Source organism: Mycteria americana, chromosome 2 (assembly GCF_035582795.1).
Source record: "Mycteria americana isolate JAX WOST 10 ecotype Jacksonville Zoo and Gardens chromosome 2, USCA_MyAme_1.0, whole genome shotgun sequence".
NCBI classification, from domain to species: domain Eukaryota; kingdom Metazoa; phylum Chordata; class Aves; order Ciconiiformes; family Ciconiidae; genus Mycteria; species Mycteria americana.
The window spans coordinates 147707783-147734779 of NC_134366.1; the positions used below are offsets into that span (position 1 = coordinate 147707783).

General features: G+C 37.5%; 1 protein-coding gene across 1 annotated transcript in view; it reads left to right on the forward strand.

Annotated features, from left to right (window-relative positions):
• Nucleotides 1-26997, forward strand: part of SLC26A7 (solute carrier family 26 member 7) — a 68660-nt gene that overhangs the window by 32615 nt on the left and 9048 nt on the right. The window contains exons 5-12 of the mRNA XM_075495745.1: nucleotides 3865-4017; nucleotides 5434-5516; nucleotides 7122-7269; nucleotides 9397-9510; nucleotides 12601-12678; nucleotides 14148-14243; nucleotides 21415-21521; nucleotides 23749-23815. Of these exons, the coding sequence (XP_075351860.1) occupies nucleotides 3865-4017; nucleotides 5434-5516; nucleotides 7122-7269; nucleotides 9397-9510; nucleotides 12601-12678; nucleotides 14148-14243; nucleotides 21415-21521; nucleotides 23749-23815 (846 nt within the window). The remainder of the gene's footprint in view (nucleotides 1-3864; nucleotides 4018-5433; nucleotides 5517-7121; nucleotides 7270-9396; nucleotides 9511-12600; nucleotides 12679-14147; nucleotides 14244-21414; nucleotides 21522-23748; nucleotides 23816-26997) is intronic.

Consider the following 26997-nt stretch of genomic DNA (forward strand, 5'->3'; position numbering starts at 1 on the left):
TATATAATGACACAAAAAATTGCTTCATACACTGCAATATCAAACTAAATTCTGCTCCAGAATTTCTAAATTATTTCAGTAAGTGCATCATCAAAATATGTAAAATACTGAATTCATAATGATGTTTGTGACAAAAACATTTATAAATATTTCTTTTGAATCAGATGTCAGTGCTATTACAAGCTTGAGCTTTAGGTGCTTACATTTAGGATTTATGCTTTCACCTTGGATGAGTACAGTACCTGACTGGACAGTATACCATGTGAACTGTACAGTATAGAGAGATAACTGTAGTATATGTTAACCACATTCATGTGAAGAGCCACATGTTCTTTTTTTCTGAAGAGCCTGTCAGTGGTCTGGGAAATGGTCATGGAATGGTCAGTGGTCATTGTGAAATGGTTTGTGAAATGGCTCCTGGCTTTGCCGGTCATATAATGAAATGGGTGTTTTTAGGTTTTCAGAGAATGGTTCCAGGGAACAGACCAGTCAGTGGAAGCTCTTTAGTCTGATGTAGTAATGCATTTAATACTTATGTATTACTGCCAGAATTGTTTCCGTGTACTACAGACACTTTGGGGATCAGGCTGTTGGTGCTACTGAACTCATACTATGAGCTATGAAGCATTGGTAGTCCCATTCTTTTTCATTTATTGGCTGATATAGACTACACACCTAAGGGTACGATTTGAAGAGAAACACCAAAGAATAACTAGGCAGTTCATATAAAGTGTTTGTTGCAAAGTCTGAAAAAGCTATGACAAAGGTCTACAGGAGTTGGCTATATATTTTAAAAATTAAATACAAGCTTCTTTTTTAGACAATTTGTAAAGACAGACAGAAATTCTGAAAGCTTATGCATATTTCTTTGTAATCCTTCATTAAAATGATATTTATTCACCCAACCTTATGTCTCACTTTGTCTAGGAAAATTAAATTCAACGCCACAAACACAGATAGCTAATGCTGACACTTCAATGGACACCGTTCATTTCAAAATAAGCCCACATCTCTTTGACTTCAACCATTAGGAATCAATCCATTTCTTCCCTTTTCTTACCTCTTCACCTTAGATCTAGCTCAGCCTTTGGCGAGTTTGTGGGCACAATTTGGAATAGTTTTCCAGATTGCCTCCTCTTGTCCTAATTAATCACAGCTTCTGCTTGGGCACTGCGCCAAGTCCTGTGCACTCTTGAAAATGCGTTCTTGGAAAATGATGGGTACAGAGACTAGTCCCAAGCCACTCAAAACACAAGCCACATTGTCTGATTACAGTGGGGCAATATGTGGTTAAAAACTGTGGTTTCATTACCATTCTTCAGATTTATGACATATATAGATCATATTATTTAACAAGTCGATTTTAAAATGTTTTCCTGGGTTCTAAGAAAATTCCGTGCTGCGTTATACTGTGCATCCTTAATCAAAAGTCCAACAGCTACATTTCAAAGGACTGGACAAATTTTCCTCTTTATGAGGAAAATTACATTTTATCTTTTTTTTTCTGCAACCATTTTTAGAGGGTTTTTAATTGTTTTTTTCCTCTTACAGATTTTGCAAATATTCTTAGAAAGGGTGAGAGAGGAAAAATCAGGAAGTTATTTGTAATTTACTCCTTCTTCAAAATGAGCATCATCTCTTCAAGGAGTGACAGAATCAGAATAGTGGAAAAAAATTGTATCATCATATTGACCACCTTTCTGCTAGAACAGGGCTCTTTCCTAAGATAATTTTTCTAGTATTTTTTCCAGTCCAGTATAAATATATGTATTTAAGCTCCAAATTGTCAAACCTTATTAGCATTATACATGTATTTGAGAATAGGTTCTCTGGGGCAGAAAATTGTTAATCTTTATTTTGATAAAACTACAAGTGTCACTTTACATTTATTTTAGTGGTCATTTTAGTTGTTGCCAGAGAAAACACCTTTTTTAATATTATTATTTCAAACCTCAGTTGCTTCATTTTATTATCCTTAATGTTGTGGTTTAAAAAGAAGTTACTTGTGATGCAGTCTAAATCTACATCCTAGATTTTAACTGCTGTTCTCTATACAGTTTACATTTCAGGCTACACAATAATTCCAGGAATATAAATGCAGAATTCAAGGGACTGAGCCTACCTTGTTTTTTTCCCCTGCAGCTTTAGTAAGCATGTGTATTATATCCATTTTCATGCCTCTTTGTTCCTCCAGGCAATAGACTATTGCTTTTATTCATGAGGCCTGAAAATAACTTGTGATAGGGATCTGATTATTTCTTTGTTTATTGGGACAGAAGTTCCCTCTAGCTTTCTTCAGCCCTTCTAACCATTCCAGTAAACTTGTGAATTTTTTCATTACTTTCTGTTAATCTGTTGTGATACTGCTTTATGCCTCATTTTCTGGCAGATTCAGAGTAGAACTGAAATTACAGTTCACTGATAACTGTGTCATCTGTGCTGGTGGGAAGGCAACTGCATTCTTCTGAGTCTGTTACTTACAACATTGTATTCTTCATCAGAGATCCCTGTTACTCATCACCTTTGGTCATTCTATTCCTGTTCTGTATTTCTATTCCACATGTTCCTTATATTCAGCGCCATATTTCCTTTCTTCACCATATGTGTTCTTCATCGTAGTTTATCAAACTATATTGTTCTAACCATGTTCTACAGCATGTTGCACCACACCTTAACCTTCGAAAAGCTGAGGGCCTCCCATTTGCAGCTCCGTAGCTCTGCTCCAGTCTCTTCTTTCTCTGTTAACACTACAGTCTGCCTCTCACGTGCAGTGATGTAGCCATTCCCCAACGTCCCAGAGCCCGCTGCGGCAGGACTTTGAACCTCGTGGTCCAGCGTGCCCCACCCCTCGCACCCTTCCACCTGCAATTCCCGCACCTTGCCATGGGGAGTTTCCCCCGGAAAGCACTTGCCACTGATGTGTGAATCACCCCTTCTTCCCCTACTCTCTTTTTACCTCTTGCTTTGCAGCTTTTAGCTTACAAGTTTATGCTAGGGAAAGAAACGGGGCTTAGTAGATAATATTAGCTATTTAACTAGCCAATAACATACATATAACATACGTACACAAGGCTTGACAGCTAATTAGCACGTGCAGCATCTGGACCTGATCAAAGCAAGCTCCATGGAGCACTGTTTGTGTAATGGGCAAGAGCGACCAGCAGGCAGATTGAGCGCCCTGCTGAAGCTATGCAGTTCCTCTGGAAGAGTATTTGGATGGATCCCCTTGTCCACTGGAGAGGGTGCCCTGAAGAGGATGGTCTTCTGGGAAGATTCCTGTTGCTTCTCTTTCCATCCAGCCACTACTGCTTTTCTCTTTCCCTTTTTGTTCTTCCTCTCTCTCCTTCTCTTTCCCCCTTCTTTCTGTCTTTTAAAATTTTTCCTCAGAAGTAACTTTTCCTATTAGAGTTGATGTTATGAGCTATGGACACTGAAAATAAATCTTTGTGCGTGTAGGCTTCTCTCAACATTTTTGTGCAACACTCTTTTATCTCACTGAATTTAATGAGACTGAATAAGAGAAAGATACATATCATGTTCACTGGAATTTTATTGCTTGTTTCAACCAATAGAAATTTGTAAATTCATATGTACAAATATTTGCTGCATTTTTTGAGTTTTCAAAAGTCCATAGGATTTTAGCAATAGTAAATTGGTGATTTTCTTCCTTGCAAAATCTTAAGTGTAGACCAGTTTGTCAGATGACTCAGCTCCTGCAATATTGATTCAGCTCTCACAGATTGAGTTGTGTAGTTTGTGTAGTTTACTATTTGAGTCTGAAGTTGTGTAGAATATGCCATAGCATGTGACCCGAAATGATCTATTTTTTTTTCACCTGTGATTGTTATTTGCCGTTCACTGTAGATTTATGCTTACATATTTGAGAATATCAGATCAGTTCAGTTGGAGACTTTACTTCTCTCCTTGCTGAGCATTGTGGTGCTTGTTCTTGTTAAAGAGCTGAATGAGAAATTTCAGAGAAACATTAAAGTTGTTCTTCCCATCGATCTAGTTTTGGTAAGTACAAAATCAAACATCAGACTTTTTGCTTTACAAAGTTTTCAGTGGTTCAACTAATCTGCTGAAGTTTACTGTGTTGTCTATAGTTACCCACAGCCACACCTGCCACTTATTAAATGGATAGCTAATTTTCATGGCTGTATGTTAAATGTAAGAACAGGAAATAGTTTGGCTAAATAATTAAGAAAGAAGTGACATACGTTCCCAATTTGTATAATATTTTTCATGTGTTTACTACTTTTTACATAATCACAAGAACATGAAGCCTAGAATGCTAAAGTGTAAGAAGTTTGAAATAGAAAATGAAAAGTAATGGGCACATTGTAACTCCAGGCAAGTCTTGTGCTGGGTAGTTGTGGCTTAGATGTTGCTTGTTGTTTATCCACTACGAAGTTAAATACCTAAGCTATTGCTTTCTGTAATTTTACTTACAGTTTTCCTTTCACACGGCATACGCTAAATTGAAATTAGCTATTGCATCGTAAATCCCTACTTTAAGGATTAAGCTATAGTCAAATAACCAGCACCAGGACAGAATATTTTTGTTTTTCTCTAGACATCTAAAAGAAAATTTAAAAAAATGAAGGGCAGGTGCTTTTCAGAGTAGATCATCACAATTACTCTTCTTTTGTTGGAAAAAGTTATTTACAAAAGAATAATTTTTCTTGGGCAAAATGCTGGAAAAGAAGGTAGTGTGGTTCTGGTCCCTGCTCTAAGATCTGTTTCTGTGTTGCGTTTTAAACAATACTGGATAAAACGTACCAGCAAACTGAGGATCACAGACTGGAACCTGTGCCTGTTCTATTGGGATTTGTGTGTCCATCTCATAAAAAGTACGGGAAGTGAGTTTGAACCTCCTCAGGGCCAAACTTTCCACTCCCTCAGCAACATTTATACCTGCAGGAAAATAACTATAAGAGGCAGCCACATCTTCTGCTGTGTTTTGTGCCGAAGTCAACACTGCCAGTCTGGATTAGATGTGCTTGGAGAACATCAGCTGAATCAGACCACTCAGGAGCACCTAAATGATGAATTATTTTAAGCTGCTCACGTGAATGGCAGTGGCCTGGGGTGCGTGCTGCATAGAGGCGGTTTGGACACTGATTGGCAAGATTCCTGAGGCTTTACAGAGACTTGTACAGATCCCTTTCATTAACATAGAACATCCAAACTCCACCATAGTCCTTCTTTAGACATCTTTTCTAAATTCATTATTGTGTCCAGATCTTAGTTTCTTTTGACTCTCTTCCACATTTGCAAAAATTTTCGTAATAATACTTCCCTGTCTTATTGGATTGATCTAAGGATAAATGCATGAACGCTGTCATGTGCTTAGGTATGGCAATAATAGGGACCATGTGAGAAGCTAAAAGCAATAGAAACGTAACATCTTTTTCTGTGTTGAATCAATAGATAATTGCTACATCTGTTGCCTGCTACTATGCTGATATGGAATACGTCTATGGGCTAGAAGTTGTGGGACATATTCCTGAAGGGTAATGTGTTTTTTGTTAGCTTGTGGCTTTTAAATATGTTTACTTCTGAGAACAGTCTCTGAAGAGGTCAAAGTTTTCGTTTTCTGAAATAAGAAATGGCAAAAATCTATTATGTTCATTTCCAGCCTCCTCAAATACTGTCTCACAATTCAACCCTATGTTAACAAGGTATAACTGCATAGATATGATCATAAAAATGCAGACTTTCTGGTACATTTTCATAGCTTTTTCATTACTTTATGGAATAAAAACTAGGTACTAAGTACCTGATGATGGCTGATGGATGCATGACAGGAGGACAGAGCACTCTCTACAAGACTATTGCAACCTGCTTTTCGAGGGTTGCCTTGGGTATTGTAGCAGAAAGGACTTGCAATGAGATAAGGCTTGTAGATTACTACACTTCTTTCTTCTCCACTCACTTACATAGTAATTTTAGAAAATGTGGTTTCTGAGGAAATGTAAAGGATTTAGATATTCTTAATCTAGAAAAGACCATTCTGACTACAGATAGTGATACATTTTTCTCCATGGCCTTGAAGAGAAGGAAAAAAAATATTCAGAAAGAGAAATTAGATTAGATGTCAGAGAGAATGTTCAAACTCTAAGGGTTGGTAAGGAATAGCACAGCTGTTGTGTAATCTCCCTTTTGGAAATTGCAGGGTTTCCCTAAATTTCACAAAGTACAAGTGCAGGACAGCATAAGTGCATGTGTGGCAGCTTGCACTGATAGAAATAAAATAAGGGAAGTCACTGAGAAAGAAAATTGGTTTTAAGTATTTAGGGCATTCTATTACATGTTATGTATCTGAGATTAAACAGGGCTAAGTGTGCCCTTTCAATAAGTCTTATGAACAGCTAAATTGTATTAGTGCAGCTTTAAGCAGGAGCTTATTTTCTGTCTAACCTCACAGCAGAAGATTCTGTAGTGTTGAAAAACACAGGCAGAAGCCTGGATCGTTCCTACGTATTTTTAGGCACTTACCTGAAATATCTAACTGTCTTGTCAGTGGAGAGCAATAGAAACCTTCAGAGTGCGGTTTGGCTCTTAGGTGGTGTGATTTGTGCTCTGGAGAGACTGAAGCCTTTTCGTGGAGTACGGAGACAATCTGGGGTGATTTGGTTCTTAACTGAGGCATTTCATTGCAGTCCTCATTAGAAGGTCTCCATTAGATGTCCATACTGTCCATAAACTACAGGAATACTAAATTGTTTAAAAGGTTTAAACTTCACAGGAAAGCCAACTATAAAAAAGAAAAAATATACAGTAGAGTTTCTTTTATTGCGCTTTACAAAATTAGGGAATGGTTGCTGATTTTATCTGTCAGTGGGGGAGCTAATTTATAAGGATCCCTTCATAATTTCTCAAATTGAAGTTTACAAATGGAATACGCCATCTGAAACTGTTTCATCTTCCTGTACAAATTCTCTCCTGCAGTTCCCCACAGATCTTATTAATCTAAAATATTGGAAAATGTCACCGTACAAGTATTAAAAAAATCAGCTGTGCATGCAAAGATTGTTTCTCTTGTATTTTCACGAATTGCAGGTATATTGAGGTTATGTTCCAGGCTTTGCAAAAATGACTGTCTTTATTTGTTATAGGTTACCATCACCAAAAACACCACCTATGAATATCCTGCCTGAAGTAGTTACTGAAGCTTTTGGAGTAGCACTGGTTGGTTATGTAGCATCACTAGCTCTTGCCAAAGCCTCTGCTAAAAAGTTTAAATACACTGTGGATGATAACCAGGTAAAGCTCTTTCTCTTTATTGTCAGTAAACCTTGAAATTGCTTCACCATTCTGGAAATGTGTTATAGATGAATATATAGTAGGAAAGGGTGAGGTCCATGTGGCATCCTGAAGCCTTCCAGTGATTACAGTAAACCCCAAATCTAGTCCAAATCAGCTCTTCAGAACACCCTAGTTAGCTGAGCTGCTCCTTTTGGGGAATCGCATCCTTCAGGATAATCTCATACTACTGCATTTGGTGCAGCCAGCAGCCAATTTGGGTGTTAATGCATTTTTCCAGTGTTCTGAGACAAGACAGCTTCTCCTCTGGCAGCTGAGCTCTTGAAGACCAGCTAAGATGTTAAATCAGCCACCGATTAAAGAAACAAAGCAGTTCTAAAAATAAACTAGGTACTTATAGCCCCAGGACATATCTGATGTTATAAAATGAAGCTTATGCAAAGTAGACGTCTCATCTGAAATATAGGTTTATTTGTATAAAAGAAGGAGAGTGGGTTCAGACAACACTGCCAAATTTGCAGCCATAGGAGCTTTCTGTGCAGAGTTCCACTTTATAGCAGGGGAGCTTAAGTAAGGTGGGATGTTTACTTTCTCAACTTACCCCACTGCTGGTCATGGCAGGTGGGTAACTCCAAGCCAACTGGAAATCCGTGGAGACAATTATTCAAGCACTGTGGTAAGAAACACCCTGTTTTAGATAACTGGCAATAGTGCTGTGTGATGAAAATGCTGCCTCCACCTTTCTCTTAAGTGGTTTGGGATAAATGACTTAAGGTTGAATGAAGAACAGCTGGTTTTGCAGCTGGAGGTCTATTTGAACACCCTATCTAGACAGGTCAGTCTTGCTACATCAGTGCATGTCTTTTACCACTCTTTGTGTCATTGGAAAATATGGTGGGAATGTTCTTGTCTACTCAGGTCTCTAAAACTAATTCTCTTCAGAATGGATACATTGTGCCATAAATTTCTGCTGATGCTTCAGAACCATGTTTTCTTGGGAGAAGAGGGAAAATGCTTTGAGCTTAATACAAGTCAGGCTTCAGGGCAATATGCTGTATTGTCTCAAGAGCACTAAATGGAGCACAGCAACCTGTATGTCTTTCCGCACCTTTGGAAAACTTGTAGCTGACACAGCTTAATTACTGAGATGTCGGAAACTATGTGTACGTCTGCATCGAACAATAGAGAAAAAGAGCAAAACTTCCATGAGAATAGAGGCTACAGTGGCAGCGGGGTGGTGCAGCTGTACTGTATTCAGGGGCCAGGCATAGGGCTCTGCATGGTGGCCTGTGGGTGTGCAAGGCTGTCTGGGGACCTTTAAGGTGGTGCTGTCCTGTGTTGTGAAGACAAACTTATGAGCAGGTGTTGCCCTGGCTGAATACAATACCATTTGTGTCCTAAGCACTTCTAGCGGTATTGAGGTCTTTTCTTACACATTGCCCTCAGGAGATGAATGAGCTCCTTACAGTCTGGGGAAGAAAACTGATGCTGGGTAGCCAAGTTGGGGTGCTTTATTAGAAAACACTGTTCAGCTCAGGCTGCAGATACAAGGTGGCTTCCCCACTTTTTCTTCTATAAATCTTTGTTCAGACATGTCTGCATTTTGACTGTGAATAAACACCAAATATATTTGTAATGAAAGACAGCATGCAGATAGTATTGCTACCATACTTCACTTTCACTAAAGCATGCTCTAAAAGAAAAAAAAATCACTGGCTGTCTTTTTCCAGTAGAGTCATAAGCCAGAAACAACCTGGACACTGTCCAGATCCCACTACTTGAGAATCTGGCCTGTTAAAAAGCAGATGTGGATCAAGATGTAAATATTTTGGCTGAATTTCATCTTTAAAACTTAGCAATACCATTTACTCTGTGAACAAAATGCACCTCCTTCTTTTTGATGAATCTGGTTCAGCAGTTCTAGCATTCAAATCAGTTCTGAGTTGTGAGAAGATATATTATGTTGGGAGATCTTTTATGACGTACATACGTGATTTTTTTTTCCCTCAAAAATATGGCCATCCCTTGTCATTGCTAATATTTACATAGGGGACTCCTTTGTTGGCAAGAAGCATTGAAATGACAGAACAATAGGAAAAAAACATATTCTGTTTAACAACTTTGCAGGAATTTTTGGCTCATGGCCTCAGCAACGTGATTCCTTCATTTTTCTTTTGCATACCAAGTGCTGCAGCGATGGGACGGACGGCACTTTTATACAGTACGGGCGCCAAAACACAGGTAATGGGTTCGAGTGAAGTACGTAGGAGAATTATGGCTATGATACTGCTCACTGGAACTTGTACTGATTTATCCATTGTATTTCCCTATTCTTCCTTTTCCTGTGTCCTGGGAAATGACTCTACCCCGTCATTTTTAACAATCTGCGTGGAATTGCATCTGATCGGCAACTGTCTTTCTCGAAAAGCTAATGGTTCCACTTATTCATTTTTACCTCGTTAATTCAATATAAACTCTAAAGTCTACGGCAGTAAGGAGGTTAGGAGTTGTGTTTTCGGGCTGCAGGAAACTACACAGAAGTTCTTTCAGTTTTATGTGAATTTGTTAGCACTGTAACAAAAGTGCCCTCTAATGGTGTTTAATGGATTTAATGGTACAGGCTAAGCTGAAGTTTTAGAAAAAAAACAGATTTAATTTAGTGCTTCTATCTGATTTTCGAAATAAAGTGAAAGTAACCTTAACAACTGCTTCTAAAAACCCCAAGCAATCTCCCACCTTCTGCCTTGTGACACGGTGTACTCATCCGTCCCTCAGTATATATCAAGCCCACAGAGATGACACTCTGATTTTTGAGGACTTTTTGGGTTATTTCCTACTGTTGGAAACCAACCCCGGAAGTTCTTTTTGCAGTAGCTCAGAAAAGAGGGAAGATTATAATTGTGACCCCTGAAGGCTGTTACCTGTCCAAACCATGCCTGTGAACAAGAGAGGCAGCAAACTGCTCATCTGTGACCTTTGCGTATGGTGGCACCAGGTGGGCCACTGCAGCCAGGACACCCCTGGGGCAGCCCCCAAGCACTGCCTCTCCCTCCTTCCTCTGAAACTCAAGGTGCCATATGAATGCGATGTCCTTTGGAGTTTGTTGCTATTGCCTTTTTATAACTGTTGCTCTCGCCTGTGTAAAGGACTTTAATTACAAGGAAAAGGGTAACAAGGGACAACTGACAAGGCTAAGTACAGTCTATAGGTGCTGTTTCTTCTTGACCATGTCCTGCAATTATTTCGCATGCAGATACCACAATACTAAGAAATGGTACAGGGCTTTATTTCAAAACTCTACATGTTAATTACTTGCTAATTAGCCTAAACGGTATTCTGAACTTGATTAATCATAATGAATAATTTATAATTTATTATATATAATTTATTATATATATAATAAATTATATAATTTATAATTCATTATATAGAATAAATAATAATCTTTAAAAGCATTTATATGCAAATAGTTTAGCTACCACTTTGCTATTAGCTATTTCATATCTTTGAGTTGGATTCAATGTCATACCACATGCCGTCATCCTCACAGACATCCTCTTCTGTTACCTGTTCACGTATTATTTGTACAATTTGCAGTTGTACTGCATCATGGCTTTTCCAAGGAAGCTTTAAGGTAACCTGAAGACCTGTACCTGAAGACCTATAACCTGAAGGCATATAGGGTATCTGAGCACGTCGGCTCTGGTACATGTAGGCAAAGGCCCCGATAGAAGGTTATTCGATATATGAAATGGAAAAAGAAACCACCATAGTTTGATTTAAAGGTAGGAAGTACATGGTAAAACTAACAACTATCTGCTTGGTATACTGCTTGCACAGTATAGCAGAGCCTGCATCCAAAAGTTAGAGAGTGGCCATGCATTAGCACTATGAGAGTACTTTAATAAACATAAAATTCTCTCTCCTGCCTTCTTTTTGGAAAGCAACACATCCACTTAATCCTCTGCTTTTGAGGCTATCTAGGCAGAATGAAAAGATGAGAAGAACACCACTAATAAATGTTGGTCAGATCATAGACAAGAAGAAAAGTGAGGGGTTGCTTTGACTACATGGAGACAAGTCAGTTTACTTTGGCATACGTCATGAAAGAAATGCAAAAAGCCTTTCGGGGGCTCAGAGTAGCCTTTTTTTCTCCAACGGCTATACCTGGGATTCAGTGATGTCATTTATTCTTCACTGATATCTTTTCCTGGGAGAAAACAGAAGTGAGGGACTCTATCATGGGCTGGAAGTGTCCTTCAAATAGAATCAACACTTTTTATTTTGCTTTTTGGGAAGGCAGAAAGAGGGAAAAGTTCCTTGTGACTTTACTAGCAGATTTTGTGTCCCTTTTTCTGTAAACACTCTGTCTATCCTTCTTGATGGTATTTTTAAGTACACCGCAGCTTTAATTTTCTAGTGTTTTAACAACTTGTCTGGTCTTGTTTTTAACAACTTGTCTCTTAAAATGAAACCTAATTATTTTAGTAAAGAAACATATTATCAATATAAAAATAAAGTGAGCATCTGTCTACTTATCATCAAAAACCTTCTGTGAATCTGGGCTGTATCGTAATGAACCAGAAGTACCCTACTTTGTGAACAGTCGGAGTGGAGTAGACTGCAATTTTACTCTAGTTTTCCATCAAATTAATACCATATAATACTGTGAAGAAACATATAATTGTTAGAGCTTACATTTGTCTGGATTCATGTCACCTGCATTAATTATAATTTTCAATATAAATTAAAAAAAAAATTGTTCCTACATTTTCTAATGTCCACTGATATTCACGTGAAATCATTGGTGGTTTCTGACTTAACACAATAGTTCCCTTTTAGTGTTGATCCCAGTAAAAAAAGTTAGAAAACTTCTCTTGTGCAAAAATGCCGACACAGTTCTCCACATATAATTCTTGCTCAGTGTTATGACAGATGAGTTATGTAGTGCAACATAGGGTGCATGGCTATAAATATGTTACAGAATGACAGTGGGTGCTGCGAAACTTCTGGGATGAGATATCGCACACACACGCTCCGTTTAATAACCGAGTGTGTAAGTGATGCTGTGGTCTGTGTCTGTGTGCTGTCGGCAGGGTCAAGCACAGATGTTGAGATCTCTTACTATGTTTTCACTGTAGTTGGCTGAAGGTAATCAGCAGAGATTAAAAGTGACATTATATGCATCTGCAAGCCATAGATAAATTAATAGCTAACATCTTCACCATCTTATTCTTGACTTTGTCTACAATATTTGATAATTAGTCCTTTTCACACATTTTAATATTTTTTTTGGTTAGACTGAATGATCTGCTTTTCTTATTGTTTTAGGTGGCTTGCCTTATCTCTTGTGTATTAATTCTTGTGGTGATCTATGCAATAGGACCTATGCTGTACTGGCTGCCTATGGTATGGTACTTTTCCTTTTTAAAGATTATGTCAAACATTTTCTAATGACTTAATTTATTTCAGGGAAAGACAGTACTACCTCTAAAACAGCTCTGTTTAATTTCAATGAGAGAAAGAATACTAAGGGCACAGGAAGTCTCGAAATCATAAAATACAGAGGTGACAACATAATACCTATAGATTTTACACATACACAGTTGCATATATAGGCTATCACATAAGTATGTAAGAAAGCATATCTCTTCTACTTACTTTTGGCACGTAGTTTATGAAAAATATACATCCAGATTGCTGAGGATTTATAAATTGACAAAGTGTGGTAGAAATTAATGAAGATCCACTGTTTTTCTTCAGTTATACGTATGATATATGACTTTGTTTTTCAAATAAATTTGACACAAATTATTTCAGATAGTGATCTAAGCTTAATTACAGAAAGATTATGAGGTATTCTTATATCTCTGTCATGGAATACATCTTCTACACTAAGATTCTGTAAAGCAACGTGGTGTGTTTTCACATAAGCTATATCTAGCTTTTGGTATGACAAATTAATAGTTAATTTTAACTAGAGGCATGTCAAAGATGCAAAATACAGCTCCAAAATTATCCATAATTCTGCCATGTTTGTACATGAAACTTTAACTCAACTGTGCTTTAAATTTACTTTGTGCTATTGTTTACATAGCGTCACATGAAGGTTCTCACTTTTCAAACACAGATCCTTTTCTAGCTTATTTTAACTATGCAAAGGAAGGACACTTGAAGAGGGGTGGACAATATGTCCTTTTTCTTACTATACTGCTTTCTTGCCTTCATTTTTTATATGGATTATATGTCAATTTTGACTGGTTTCCTGTAGGTTTTTTTCCCCATATTTAAAAAAAACCTTTTTGTATGTTGCTTTCTTGATATTTTATTTGTTGTCTACCATGCTTTTTCAGCCCTCCCACCTATGCACTGTAAGTCCATTGCATTGTACTCCATCCTTTTTGGCTCCAGGTGATTTCTTCATCCATCTCCTCCTCCTTTCTGATTTGGAGAACAATAAATTATTTTGTTTGCCTCAAAGTTAATGGATTTTTTGCCCTAGAGGCCTTCTCTAGGTGGTGAAGAAGGGGAGTTAAAATTTTTCACTATGTAGAAGTTGAGTGCTGATGTGCTTCTGAGTCTCCCCGATATGGCAGAACATAGTTGGTCTGGCAACACATGGAGAGTCTTGGGAAGTCCTGAAGTTTCTGTCATTTTTCTCACAGTTAGGTGGCCTATAGATTGCCTTCAGGAAAAAAAAAATGGATTTGATACTGTTATGTTTGTGTCACAAGGACACCTCTGCTCATCCCATTTTTGAAACACTAAGTTCAGGGTTTTTTTTAATTTAATTATAATATTGACTGCTAAATTGAAGAAAGAACATTTGTTTTCACTACCAATTCTGCAAATGGCTTTTGTTTTTTATTTCTTTGCAGTGTGTGCTAGCAAGTGTTATTGTTGTGGGCTTGAAGGGGATGTTAATGCAGTTCCGTGACTTAAAAAAATATTGGAATGTGGATAAAATAGACTGGGTAAGTGAAACTTAATCTAAGGAGGTTTTCCTGACACCCTTTAACAAATACCTACTAAATAAACTTTAATACTTCTGTGGTTCTAGAAGAGATAAATGCAAGCCATTACTATTAGGGGGTTTGTATAATATTGGCTTATTTTCTGTCTCAGAAGAACAGCATCTGTAATGTCAATTGTATTAAAAAACCGTAATTTTAGCAAATTACAAAGAATCAAACATAATTTAATGCTAAAGATGTGTATACAGACAGATCAGGTTAATCTGAGCAGATGTGTGTCTAATTTTCTATGCCTTTTCTAGCTGGTTAGCATGCTTTTGCTATTGTAGTATTATTGAAGAGATTCCGGTATCTTTGTCCTCTGGGGATATGGAGTGACTGTACAGGACAAACAGAACTGGAAACACTAGAGATGCAGAAAGATACATGTCCTAGGGTGCTGTACATAAATTGCCTTAAGTCTTTCAGATTTTGCAAACAGAATATCTATTGTTTGATCATAATGAAAGATTCTGCATATGAGAGGAGGAATATGTCAGAAAAAGCAGATAGATGGAAAGAGACATAGTACAAAAATCTAGCTTAATGCAAAATCTGAATAGTCTGACATACATTTGCACAGAATTCCTAGCAAATATTAAAGATGAGTCCATGCTTAGGAAGACTCCTAGATTTCTCTTCTGTGGGAGTTTTTTAATATATTGGCCAATTAGTGCAACCAAAACCTCTAACCACTTACCTAAATACATATTGACATCCCATCAAGATGGATGTCAATATTTATTTAGGAAGTTTTGGAACTTCTGTTTATGCAGTTTCAGGTAACAAATATTCAGAAAGGTATTTTGGCCATATCCTCCTCCTCTGTGGTGGGAGATATAGGTTACTGGAGGTAATATTGGACTGTTGAACTCACCAGTGACTTAGTATTCTACAGCAGTAATGGTATGTCTAGACTGAATAAAACATTTTTATAGAGTACTGGATTTCAGTATGGAAAGCAGTGCTGAGTGAACAACGTCAAGTTTGGCTATTTGAGATTTTTCACATTTCATCACAGAAGATAAGAGTTATTTTTTTTGTATCCTCCAGAAGAAAAGCTCTATCTTTTATGAAATCTTATGTTCCTCAAGCAGCAAAATTCTGAAAATATTTTCTACCACTTGTACTGTATTTGGTCTTCAGCTTAACCTAGATTTCCAGTGTCCCAAGGGGTGGATGATGTGTATCAAGAATTATTTTGGGGACAGCGGACTTAAGAAAATTGGTAGTTATGGGAGAGATACAGCTTCTCTATCAGTCCATTGAGGTAATAAGTAGTTAAGTTTTCCAGCAGGGTATTCTGGAAGCTCACTAGTCTTGATGCGTCTTCATAGATAGACTAGCCTGACTGATTTTCGCTTTTGTGGTTTTGGCAGAAAAGGATGGATGAGTAGCTAGTTATTACATCTCTGACATCTGTCATTATTTCTAAGAAAGGTTATAGAGAGGGGAGTTTGCTGGGTTTATCTTTTTGACTGGATATACTTGAACAATGATTTATCTTCAGGTAGTTGCACCATCAGTCCTTAGCCTGACAGGCAAATCATCTTGCTTTAAATAGCATCATCTAAAGTAAGGCTGTAAACGTTGATCTTGCATTGCTGCCTGGTCTGAGGAGCCCCACCAAGCCCGGTGATTTCAGTAACTACACTGGTGTTGATTTTGGCCTGAAAAGATTCACCCCAGCAATTGACAGCACATTGGAAATGAATCAGTTCCATTACCCAGGTTATCCAAAGTGTTTTGAAGATAGAAACACTAAAAAAACCATTTGGAAATAATTAGCAGCTGTCCTTTCTGGAACTGATTCTTTGAAGGGTGTGTGTCATGTAACATAGAAGTCAGGTTTGTTATGCTCATAGGTCTGGCAAACAAGAGTGCATGGAAACAGAATATTATGGCTTTTGTTACCTTGTTCCTTTGCATTTCTTTAAGCTTCTCACTGAACACAAACAGGATGAGTAATATTTATTTGTTGATTAGTTCTTTATAAAACATAATCTTGTTAAATGTAAAAGGTACATCTTAAAAGGTACAGCTCAGGAGTTGACCTCGATGATCCTCATGGGTCTCTTTCACTCATGGTATTCTGTGAGTCTATGAAATCTCTCCTTTCAGCCATGGATTGCTTTTTCTTGCAGATTTAATGTTTAGGAGCAGCTGAGTTCAAAGGAGCAGGTAGGCTGACAGACCTAAGTAGCTAATACTAAATATTATCAGCTGAATAGTATTAGGTATATTTGTTTCAGTTTTCTTTCAAGTTGTTTTTTATCAACCCTCAGGAATGTCCTGTTTTTATATCACACTTCTCAAATCACATTCAATTTCTTTCCAGCTAGAACCCCACTGCCCTTACTCCAAAGAGCCCTTTCCTGTCATTCACAGCATTCACAGGAACTTCAAAGGTCTCTTGCTTCACTTAAGGTCTTCTGTCAGTCCCTACACCTTCTTGGATGACTTCAATAATTTCAGATCAATACTTGCTCTATTCCGCTATATATGCTAAATACATAACTGTATGCATAACAGTATTTGTCCTCCCTCTGCTATCTTAATCTTTTGGCTGTTTCTAAGGTGTTGATTCATGTGTTATCTGTTTTGTACATTAACCTGAGAATGATTTGTCTTGAATTTTTGCCTATTTTTGGGGAACTACCAGGAAGTTGATCTGGAATTCTTCTGTAAGTTTATCTCACTTTTCAGGTCCTCAGATCAAAAGTTGATTTCCATATCCTTCCTGCAAGCCTAATTTCTTATGCAGGTCTACTTCTTGACTAACTTCCCTTTTTTATTCTCCAGCTTGACAGTGCACTTTCCTAGTATCAAAAAAAAGGCCAGTGAAGTTCCTGTTAACTCTTGTTTTTAAGTCTGAACATCCCAGATGAGCTGTAGCCATTTAAAGTAGGCAAAGACTACTACCTGGTAATGGACTGCTGAAGAAAAATGTTCTTTTTGCTGTTAACAGTTGGACTTGAAAGTGACGAAAGATGGTGAAAAAGTATTTCAGAAGGTGACCCTCTAAGTGAAAAATGACAATAGAATAAGGATTATTGTCATGAGTTAATTATATAACAGGGATTTGGGGTATTCAACAGAGAAATACTATGGCATTTAAAGAGAAAAAAATGTTAAAAATCGTGCAAATGACTTCACCGGGAAATGACCACAGCTGAGGCAGAGCTAAGTTGTATGCCTGACTTGTAAAGCAGAAAGAATGGCAACAATTTATGGTAAAAATTACACATTACCGTTCCTATGCATGGTGCCATGAAGGGAGAGGTAGTTATGGATGTATGAATTGTAAATGTATACACATATATTGATATATAAGGATGTAAAGAACGCAACTAATTCAGAAATTAAAGTAGATCCAACAAGGAGGTTCTCGCTTTCGACAAGTGACCTCCAAGGCAAGAAACTCCATCTTGCCAGTGTGAGTTTCTAAGACATGGAGCCACCACCCTATCAATCTATTTTGTCAAAATAGACTGGAGTAGGGGTCCCAGGGAGAGCATTCCATAGAATTTTGGAGCTCACTGGTGCAATTTCATGTGTTTTTAGAACTTTTAAACATATTACCCTCAGGAGGGAGATGAACTTTTAGATTTGTTCAGGTATTCATCACATAGGGGCTCTGATTAATGAGAAAGCACTGAGACCTTTGCTATATAAATAATTTTGCAAAGAGCAGGAAAATTCCAAAGCCATCTCTTCTATGATAATAATTTTACATGAATGCTTCCAGCTTATGACATCCTGGAGAGATTTTCTATCCTTCCCTCATTAGTGAATATGCTACCCTGAGTTATATTAGTTTTGCTGTATTTAGTCTCAGTGGAGTGGGACGGAATTTACAAATGCTTAATCCATTGAAAGTGTGATTGCCATATAAATTCTTTTTTAAGAATAATATTTATATCAGTCCATCTGTCTCCAGGGCAGTCTGTGCAAACAAATACCTTCTCAACCATTATGTATGGAATGCGTGTGAAAAGTTATATTAAAGAACTACTATAGCACTTTAGTCTTAAGCAGTTCCTGTTTTATGGCTGTAGTGGTCTTCACTTCAGTGCTTGAATCGTAAGTTTTGATGAAGGGTGCCCTGAAGATGTATGCATGCATCAGACATTTGTCTGCAGAAGGACGTGGGAGCATGGGCATGCTACGCAGCCTCCCTGGAGCCAGAGCCTTCTCCTGGACTCCAACATCTTCTCTGCCAAGGCACCCCCTGAATGAACAGGGCTTTAATAGGATTCTTCTTCTGGGTACATGCTGGTGCCTGCAGCAAGGGCCTCTGTATCTGAGCAAGTCATCAGAGCCTTGCATTGCAAACAGTACAGAGCTGGTCAATCAAGTCATGTTAGGGTATGATTCATTTCTTCCTGAAGTAGGCAGCAGCGTAATCAGGTAGGAGTCAGGTGAACTGCATCCTAAATTCCCCTCACTCTCATAACCAGGTCTCTATTGATTTTGTTGGGAATCTAGACAGCTCACCCAGCTGCAGACATCTCCGCAGTAGATGATGTCAAGTGAAATGAACCTTATCCATACAGGCAATAGCTGATCATTTTGGTTTGCAAGAAAAAGGGAAGTTTATAATCTGGTTCCAAAGTGGTATAGAAACATTTAGTATCACAGTATCTTAGTATTGCATTGTTTAGCCATTGGCTCGGAGAGTATTCTCCCACTTCACCTATTTATATGCTTTTTTTCCCCACCAAGTTCCCATTTCACACTCCCTTCAATGGTGGATGGATAGACCTTATGAAATGAAAAGGCCTACATGGAAACACACTGTCCACAGAGTTTCGGAAGCAGCTGCTATATATACAGTCATAGTCCCTCTCAATGCTTCCTATGCTTTCTAATATATATAGAATTCAACACAAATCCATATCTCCTACTTGTTTCTTTTCTCCCTCTTTAGATTTTTTTTAAATTAATACAGTACCAGTATATTTTGAAGTTGGATTTTGTTTTGACTTTTAAGAATAACATGTGCCTACAATACTTTATTATTAAGATTTGAAGAATGATTAGATTCTATCTGTCCTGGGATATACAATAACCATCTTGAAGTAAGTTGCCAAAGAAAAATTTGATATTTTTACGACCTCTTTGTTGAACCTTGTGACAACCCATGAATTAAAAAAATGTCTATCAGATCAACATAACTTCTTTCTACAAGTTTGATGCTACCCTACCTAAAAAAGTACTGATTCCAGGCCAATACAAAGCACTGAAAGGGTGATTGACAGATGAGAATATGATTGTTTTGGCTCATCCTCTACAACAATGGCAGTCTCTGGTTACGGTTAAGATGTGAGATACTAGGCTGCTTAGCAGTCAGCAGTACTTAAACATTTTTGGCTTTGATTCTTCCTATGTAGGCTTTGTATTGGGTTTTCACGTTTTCTGTTTTCTTCTGAGACAGAAGCATTTTTCAGGTCTTGCAGCAATGATTTAGTTAGATGTGATGAGGCTCAGGTCTGCAGCTGAAGTGGATTGCTTGATCTCAGGCATTGCCAAGGGTTCAGCCTTATCAGGATGGGCTAATTCTTGATCCCACCTGAATTTCAGGTTTGTAGTACTTCTATGAGCCCTTTCATGTCCAGTGAACTCCTTCATAAATATATATTGGATTTGTAAATTTTAGGATTACTTTCTCACTGATTAATCAGAACTCAATGTTTGTTGCTCATAAAGGTATTCTTCGCAAATATATACACAACAGTTTGTATAAGATGTCATAAACTATAACTGGAGGTTGAGCACTGTTTCAAAGAATGAACTACTTCTTTACTTAGCAGCCATACATACTATGTATGAAGAGACTGTAAAACCTTTGGCAGTAGTTTAAAATTTTGAAGATGAGGGAGGAAAAGGTTTCAGTAGAGTCATGTAACACTCTGTCCTCTGTGAAGCACAAATTGGTACGGTATGACTTACATTTTATAATTCATAAAATAACAGTTCTGAAATCTGCTCAGGCAAAATTCCTGTGAAAGTATTCTATTGTCTCTGGCTTTCCTGAGCTAAGTGAAAACATCAGAAAGGATAATTTTAACACTGATTGTGCCTTTGTAATGTGATCTTTTCCTCTGCAAACATTAACAAGAAGCACTGTAATTGTTGAAATGGGCACCTGTGGAGATCAGTATATCCAGAGGAGTGAAAATACTTTCCATCCTTCTTTAACACTTTTTATATAAAGATTAGGTGGCAGTCTTTGCTTATGGCTTCCTCAAGGAAAGAAATATGTGCTGACATTAGGTTGGTATAAGAAATCAAGTAATTTGTACTTTTCTCCTTCTAATTGTAAAATCTGGATATCTCTCTGCCATACACATCATTGTAGTATGGAAATATGAGTGATTGTTTCTGTTTAGAAAATAATTAAGAAAAAATTTGAAATGTTAAAATATTTTGGGTTTTTTTAATATTTTAAATTCCTTTTAAAGTGACTTTTGTTTCAGATATGCTTCTTTGTATATTTTTAAAATTGTATTTAAAATGAATCCAAAGTTTTATTAATCAAACATTGAAAGATGGGGAAGTAATCTGAAATCTCACCATTTCTGTGTGAAGAAATTCATTCCCCAATAATTTTTGTTTGTTATAGAGTTAGGATAGTCAGCTGTACTCTGATGAATGCCACTTTTGATTAATCTCCTTGCAAATTAGAATTCCCACTTACACAATTAGTGGGAGAAGAACTCTCTGTACGTGACCTTTAGGGTGCTTCACTGTGTAAAAGGAAAGGAAGATTTTAAATGCATGCAGTGAAGAAGGTGACAAAAACTTGCAATGTGAAAAATAAAATATAGGTTTTACAAAACAACTGAGTTCATTCTGAATTATGCTGTTAGCGCAACTACACATGCTATTTTAAGTAACTGTGAAAGGAACCTCTGTGAGCATTGGGATGAGTAGTGCCTTGTCATATGTGTTCTTCCATGGGAAGGCATTATTTTAATTGCTAATTCAGTCTTCAATATTTGCCAGTTCAAAGATCTGAAGTTCACCTCTGCGAAACTATCTTCGCTTAAAAAAATTATTTCTGATTCATAAAATGCATATTGTTACAAAAATTGAAACTAATCACCTCTTTCTGTTTCCCTCCTTAAAGAGCATATGGGTTAGTACCTATGTGTTTACAATATGCTTTGCTGCTAACGTGGGACTGTTGTATGGCGTTGTCTGCACTATAGTAATTGTGATTTTCCGCTTTCCCAGGTGAGAAATAAATTTATCGAAATGTTCTAGCAGCACATTGTTATGTCTCCTTTCTGGCACATTGCTTCACTGTCGGGATAGACATACAGTACACTAAATTTAACAATGAAACGTCGGGGTTTTAGTTGCAGAAAATTACTAGAAAAGACAATTCAGAAGGAAAAGTCACACCTGTGCATTTACTGTAAGCTAAGGGTCTCTAAAACATTTCATACTATGGCATTATTTTGTGATTTCTCTTAGTATTACACATCTCTATGCCTCATTAGGTGAAGGTAGCATAAGATCAACATAAATATAAATAATATATTTTTTTTTCCATTAGATATTTATTTACCTCTTAAGGAGAAAGTATGTCTGGAAACCCTTAGTAATTAAGTGCCCTTTATAAACTCCTAGATACTATGTTGCACAGCAGTTGACAGTTAACATTTGCACTGCTAATATACATTAAAGAAACATAACTGCACAACTATTCTAACGTATAATGAAAAGTACATTATAAATCTATGTATGAATTAGAAAAGCCAGGACAAAGAAACTAGAGCTAATACAACTTTGCATATTCTTTTTTGTATATTACAGTTGCTACTTTGGATCATGAGTAAAGGAAAATATCAGTTGAGGTTCATGATTTTTGTGCCACAAAGTTAATCCATAGATCACCAGTCCTGCAAATGACTTGCTGCTTGCAGGGAGTTGTTTGCGTGAACATTGAATCCCACTGAAATTAAGTACAATATAGGCAGCTTCATTTAATGCTTGTTAAAGTTAATGGTGTTAACCATTTATGCATAGCTCTGTTCTCATAGAATAAGTTGCAGAACCAGCGTGAAAATAGCTCAAAATTGCAAGGCAATTACAAATTATGGAAGAAGGTTTCTGCTTGAATCAATCACTACCTTTTTGGTGATTCTGCTACTCAGCAAACTAAAATTTTGGTAAATTCTGCTAGTAAAGGAAAAGGTAAGTTTTCATGTTGTTTACACCCTGTGCCTGGAAGTCTGAGGTTCTGCCACAGCAGAAAGGGAGTTATCTGACACAAAATAGCACGATCTTCTGTTGTCTGATTTAACCAGAGACCTCAGTCTGAACCTCCACTAATTAAAGTAAATAAGACTCTTCCCAGTGATTTCTGTGGTCTTCAGTCAGGTTGCAGATGATTGTCCATGCAAGCTAAAGGCACTGAACAAGTCAACAGCCTTAAAAACTGTACTGCACAGGTGAGGTTAGCAAGAGAACATGCAGTAAACCATGCAGTCATGGGCAAAAGTGTCAGAAAAAGTGAAGCAAGAAGAATACCGTAGACGATTTATTGTGAAGTTTCTGTTCAAATGCCAGAGTATTGGATGTGGTACATGTTATGTATCAGAATGTATTAAAACCAGCAACAGCTACAGCTTGATTTATGCAAACAGGAGAGAACAGCTGACTTTTGCAAGCCTCATTTAGCCAACCCCAGTACCTGCAAATATTCCTTGCACATCGATGCATCTATTAAATGTTTGTATTTTGGGATTATTTCCATTGCCTAGCTTTAAGTACAGAGCTCAGATGGTAGCTAGTTTCATAGCCGTCCTGTTCTGCAGTTAAATGTGTTCCTGCAAATGATGTATTGAAGCAGAAGGTCCTACACTAAGCTGCCTTTTCAAGGCAACTTTCTCTCTTCAGTGGCTGTGTAGAGAGCATAGGGATGCTGGCTTTTCCAGTTAAGTTCCCCACTTCGATAGCTAAAGAGCAATGTTCTGTGTCATCATACAAAGATGTGTCAGTTTTAATGACAAACAAAACATCCTTAGTTTTCATGACCCATAGTTATTTGATATCTTTTTCCCCCTTCCCTTACAATATGATTTTGCAGGTAAAAAATATTAATTAAACCTCTGTGCTTTTGAAGCTGTAGATTGTATATTAACTACCTTGACTTGAGAATAGCTCTCTGGCCAGCTACAAAACAGTAATGAAACTTAAAATTAAGATTTTATTTACCAGAAATTTCCGTTGTTCATATTTTTGAAGTGATACATTATGATTTTAAAATGTGCTTTTTACCCTTTAACTGGATCATTATCACAAAAAATAAGCTCTGTATGCCCCAAAATCCCTATGGATTGCACCATCACGACTTTAAACTTCTATGATGCAGTTTCGGGGTGTGTCTCTTTCTGTTTCTGTGCAAGACTACTAATGATTTGCCTTACAGATCTTCTCTGTGTATTGATTACAGAGCAAACACACTGAATTTGAAAAATGTGAAAGAAGTGGAATATAAATACAAAACAGAAGATAATTGCGTAAGTTAAATTATCTTTTTTTGTGTGTTCCACTAATTGAGATTTGTTTATTTTCTCTAGTTTGTTACCAGATTGTAATCAGTGAGTCAAGGGAACATTTTCATGAAATGACCACTTGAAATCTAAAGCCAGTATGACATAGTAAATACAAAATTAGTCTGGACATCAGAAATTGGAATATTTTCCTGGTTCTGCTGCTGGTCTGCAAAGTGAAGTTAGGCAAGTCCTCTTAGATCTGTCTATCTTAGTTTATTTGTTACTTTTAAGTTAGAAATTGCTCTTTGTAAAAGTTCCCGAATTCCTAAGTCTAAGGAAATCTCTTGGCAGCAACGGCAAGGTCCATCTGAGAAGGCAATAGCTGTCTCCATATTCTTATCTAATTTCCTCATTTCCTGAAAGTCCTTTGAGACTTTCATCATCCACAATCTCTTTTCTGACCCCATTTTTGCCACCAGCCCCTTGTGATCGGACTGTCCCAGATGACGCCGTGTGCGGCTGGGGAAGGAGGGACAGCATCATGAAGTTGTCACGGACTACTTCACACGTCTCACCACCCTGTACTCAAACAAGAGTACCCTCACGTGAAAAACAGATGGAAGAATCTCTCCAAAAGACTGTGCTTTTAAAATATGGCTTCTTATAAACTCAAACCTACCAGTCAGAGATTTTAAATTCTTTTGGTTATTTTCATTGCAATTATCATCAAAGTTGCTTGTGGTCAGGCCTATGGCAAGAAAAGAAGGGTAATGATCCAGAGAGGTGAACTCCCTCCTCCAGGATGAAGTGGTAGGTCAGCAGCCAAGAGAGAAGTAGAACCATGTGTCCTTTCAGCACGGAGTCCTGTCACTAGGACATCCCGCCTTCTCTACCGTGGCAGTTTCTACTATGTCCTCTCTCCTTTCCTAATGCTTATGAAGGGTGTTATGTATCAGTAAGCAACATGCTCAGCAGTTATTACCTCACCATTAAGAAGCTCTCCCCTAAAGAATTCATTTTTTCTGGCAAATGTTTTCCATCAGAGCTATCTTGGGCTCAAAATCTGAACTTGGCTCAGGGGGGTTTACTGTTTTGGCATGCTGAACGATGCTGGAATGTGAAAGGTACATGAGAATGGGGAGGACTCTGAAATGTGAATTAAAAACTCTGTTGCTGAGGCTGGCCCAGCTGTCAATTATTATATCACTTTTCATTCTTAAGAAAAACGTTGGAGTAACTTTGTCAGAGATGGGTAACCAAAATTTGATTTGCCTGCTTTTTTTGTATCAGTTCATAAAATATTTTGTACAAATCCCTATGCATCTTTTTTTTAAGCTAACTGCTCCCCTGCTTTTTTTTCCTTAATCATTAAGATTAATGCCAGTAACCAAGTAATAACAAAGCAGTGTCTGCAGACAGTGGGGAAAATAACATTTTGTTAAGAAAGCAAATTGCTCAAGAGCTTATTACACAAAACAAAGAAGGAAAATATTGTTAAGATTTAGAAAAATGCATTTAATTGAATTTAGAGTCACTGGGTTGCAGCAGGCATTTAGGGTAATTTTTAATGTATGAACGTTAGACTGATCCAAGTTCCGCTGGTAAATAACAGCTTAGACATAAACAACAGGATTTTTAAACATGAAAATATGTAAGCTTAATGTTCTACCCTGCCATTAAGGTCTGTGGATTTATAGAAGTTATTTCATCAATAGGAGAAAAGACACTTTAGTATGGAAAAAATCAAGAGGGTATTTAGAAGCTTATGTGAAACACATTGCATCACAGGCGTTCCCTGAAGTGAATTCTTACCCAAGCGTAGACAGTGCTGTGCAGAGTGCACAGGGCAATTGCCTGTATCCTCCTAAGTGGCAGTGGGGATAGGCCACCTGAGATAATTTTCTTTCTTTCTTGGCAAGGACACGACAAAGAGGAAGTCCGTTTTTCTCAGAACAGTTCTTATTAAGAAAGGAGCTAGAACCAAACCAGAGCCAGGAATAACTGAGCCAAATTTGGCACAGTTGTCCTTGCCCATCCTGGAAAAAAGATTGTACCTAAGTCTGCCATCTGCTTTATTTGGCCTTACAATTTGAGCCTTTCAAATTTTCCACCTTGTATTTTCGGAAGCTTATTAGCTTGTTGATCATCACAGGCTTTGATCTTTGCACATCAGCCTTCCTTTTTCTCAGTTTTCGTCTTTCACTTTGCTCGTTCTGGTGTGGCACCAAAGTGCTCACTTGTCTCCACATCAAGCTGTGTATGACATCTTTTTTAAGGGAATATGTGGGATGTTGGCGTATTTCTCCATTCTCCATTTCTCCATTCATATTGCCCTCTGTTTCGCCCTTATTTTAGAGTTTTCTTTCATATAATCTTAGCCATTTTAATTGCCAGTTAGGCTTTGCCACTTGACTGACCGAGATATGTTGGTGATGTGATATTTACCACAATCACATTCATAGGTAAATTGCGCAAAGTCCCTATACATAGTCTGAGGTTCGTTGCCTCAGTTTGGGATGTTTGAAATGTTTCCTTGGTCTGTATGATGGTCGCTGCTGTGGTGTCCGAGAGATCATCTGGTTCCCAGAAGTCTGAATAGCAGTCTACAATAAGGAGGTCGTTTGTGTGGTTTGTGGTGAAGATTTCCATTCCTGTTTTGCTTGAAGGTCTGTTGGGAAAACTGTGTATCGTCTTCAATGCAATCCCACGCTTTTCTGAACTACTTAAAAAATGGTCTGTGTGTCAGCTCCACTTGTGTTTGAGTGCGACCTCGTTATACGTCTCTGACTTTTGTTAGGAAGAATAGAGCCTTTTTGAACCTATATCCTCTTGCGAATTCTTGGTTTTTACTTCCTGTTACCCATTGTCACAAGTAGTTCATTTTTGAGAGCTGATACTCACACAAATCAGATATTTTATTTCAGTAGTAAATGGATATTTTCTGTATCCAGACCCTTTATTGCACTTAGTGATAGAATACTTTATTGCATATAGCACTTTTTTGGACTGAAATCCTTTTGGAGAACTTCTCAGAATCAGATCTGTTGATCTGCCCTCACGGTCTGCTGTTGTCCTGCTGAGGTGTTGTCAGCTGCAGTGTTTGTCCATTAAAATCTCATCCTGTTTGCATTCTTGCAAAGTCGGCAAAGTTTTTTATGAGACTGTTGAAGCTGACACTCAGTGATATCATGTTTTGCATGTGAAAA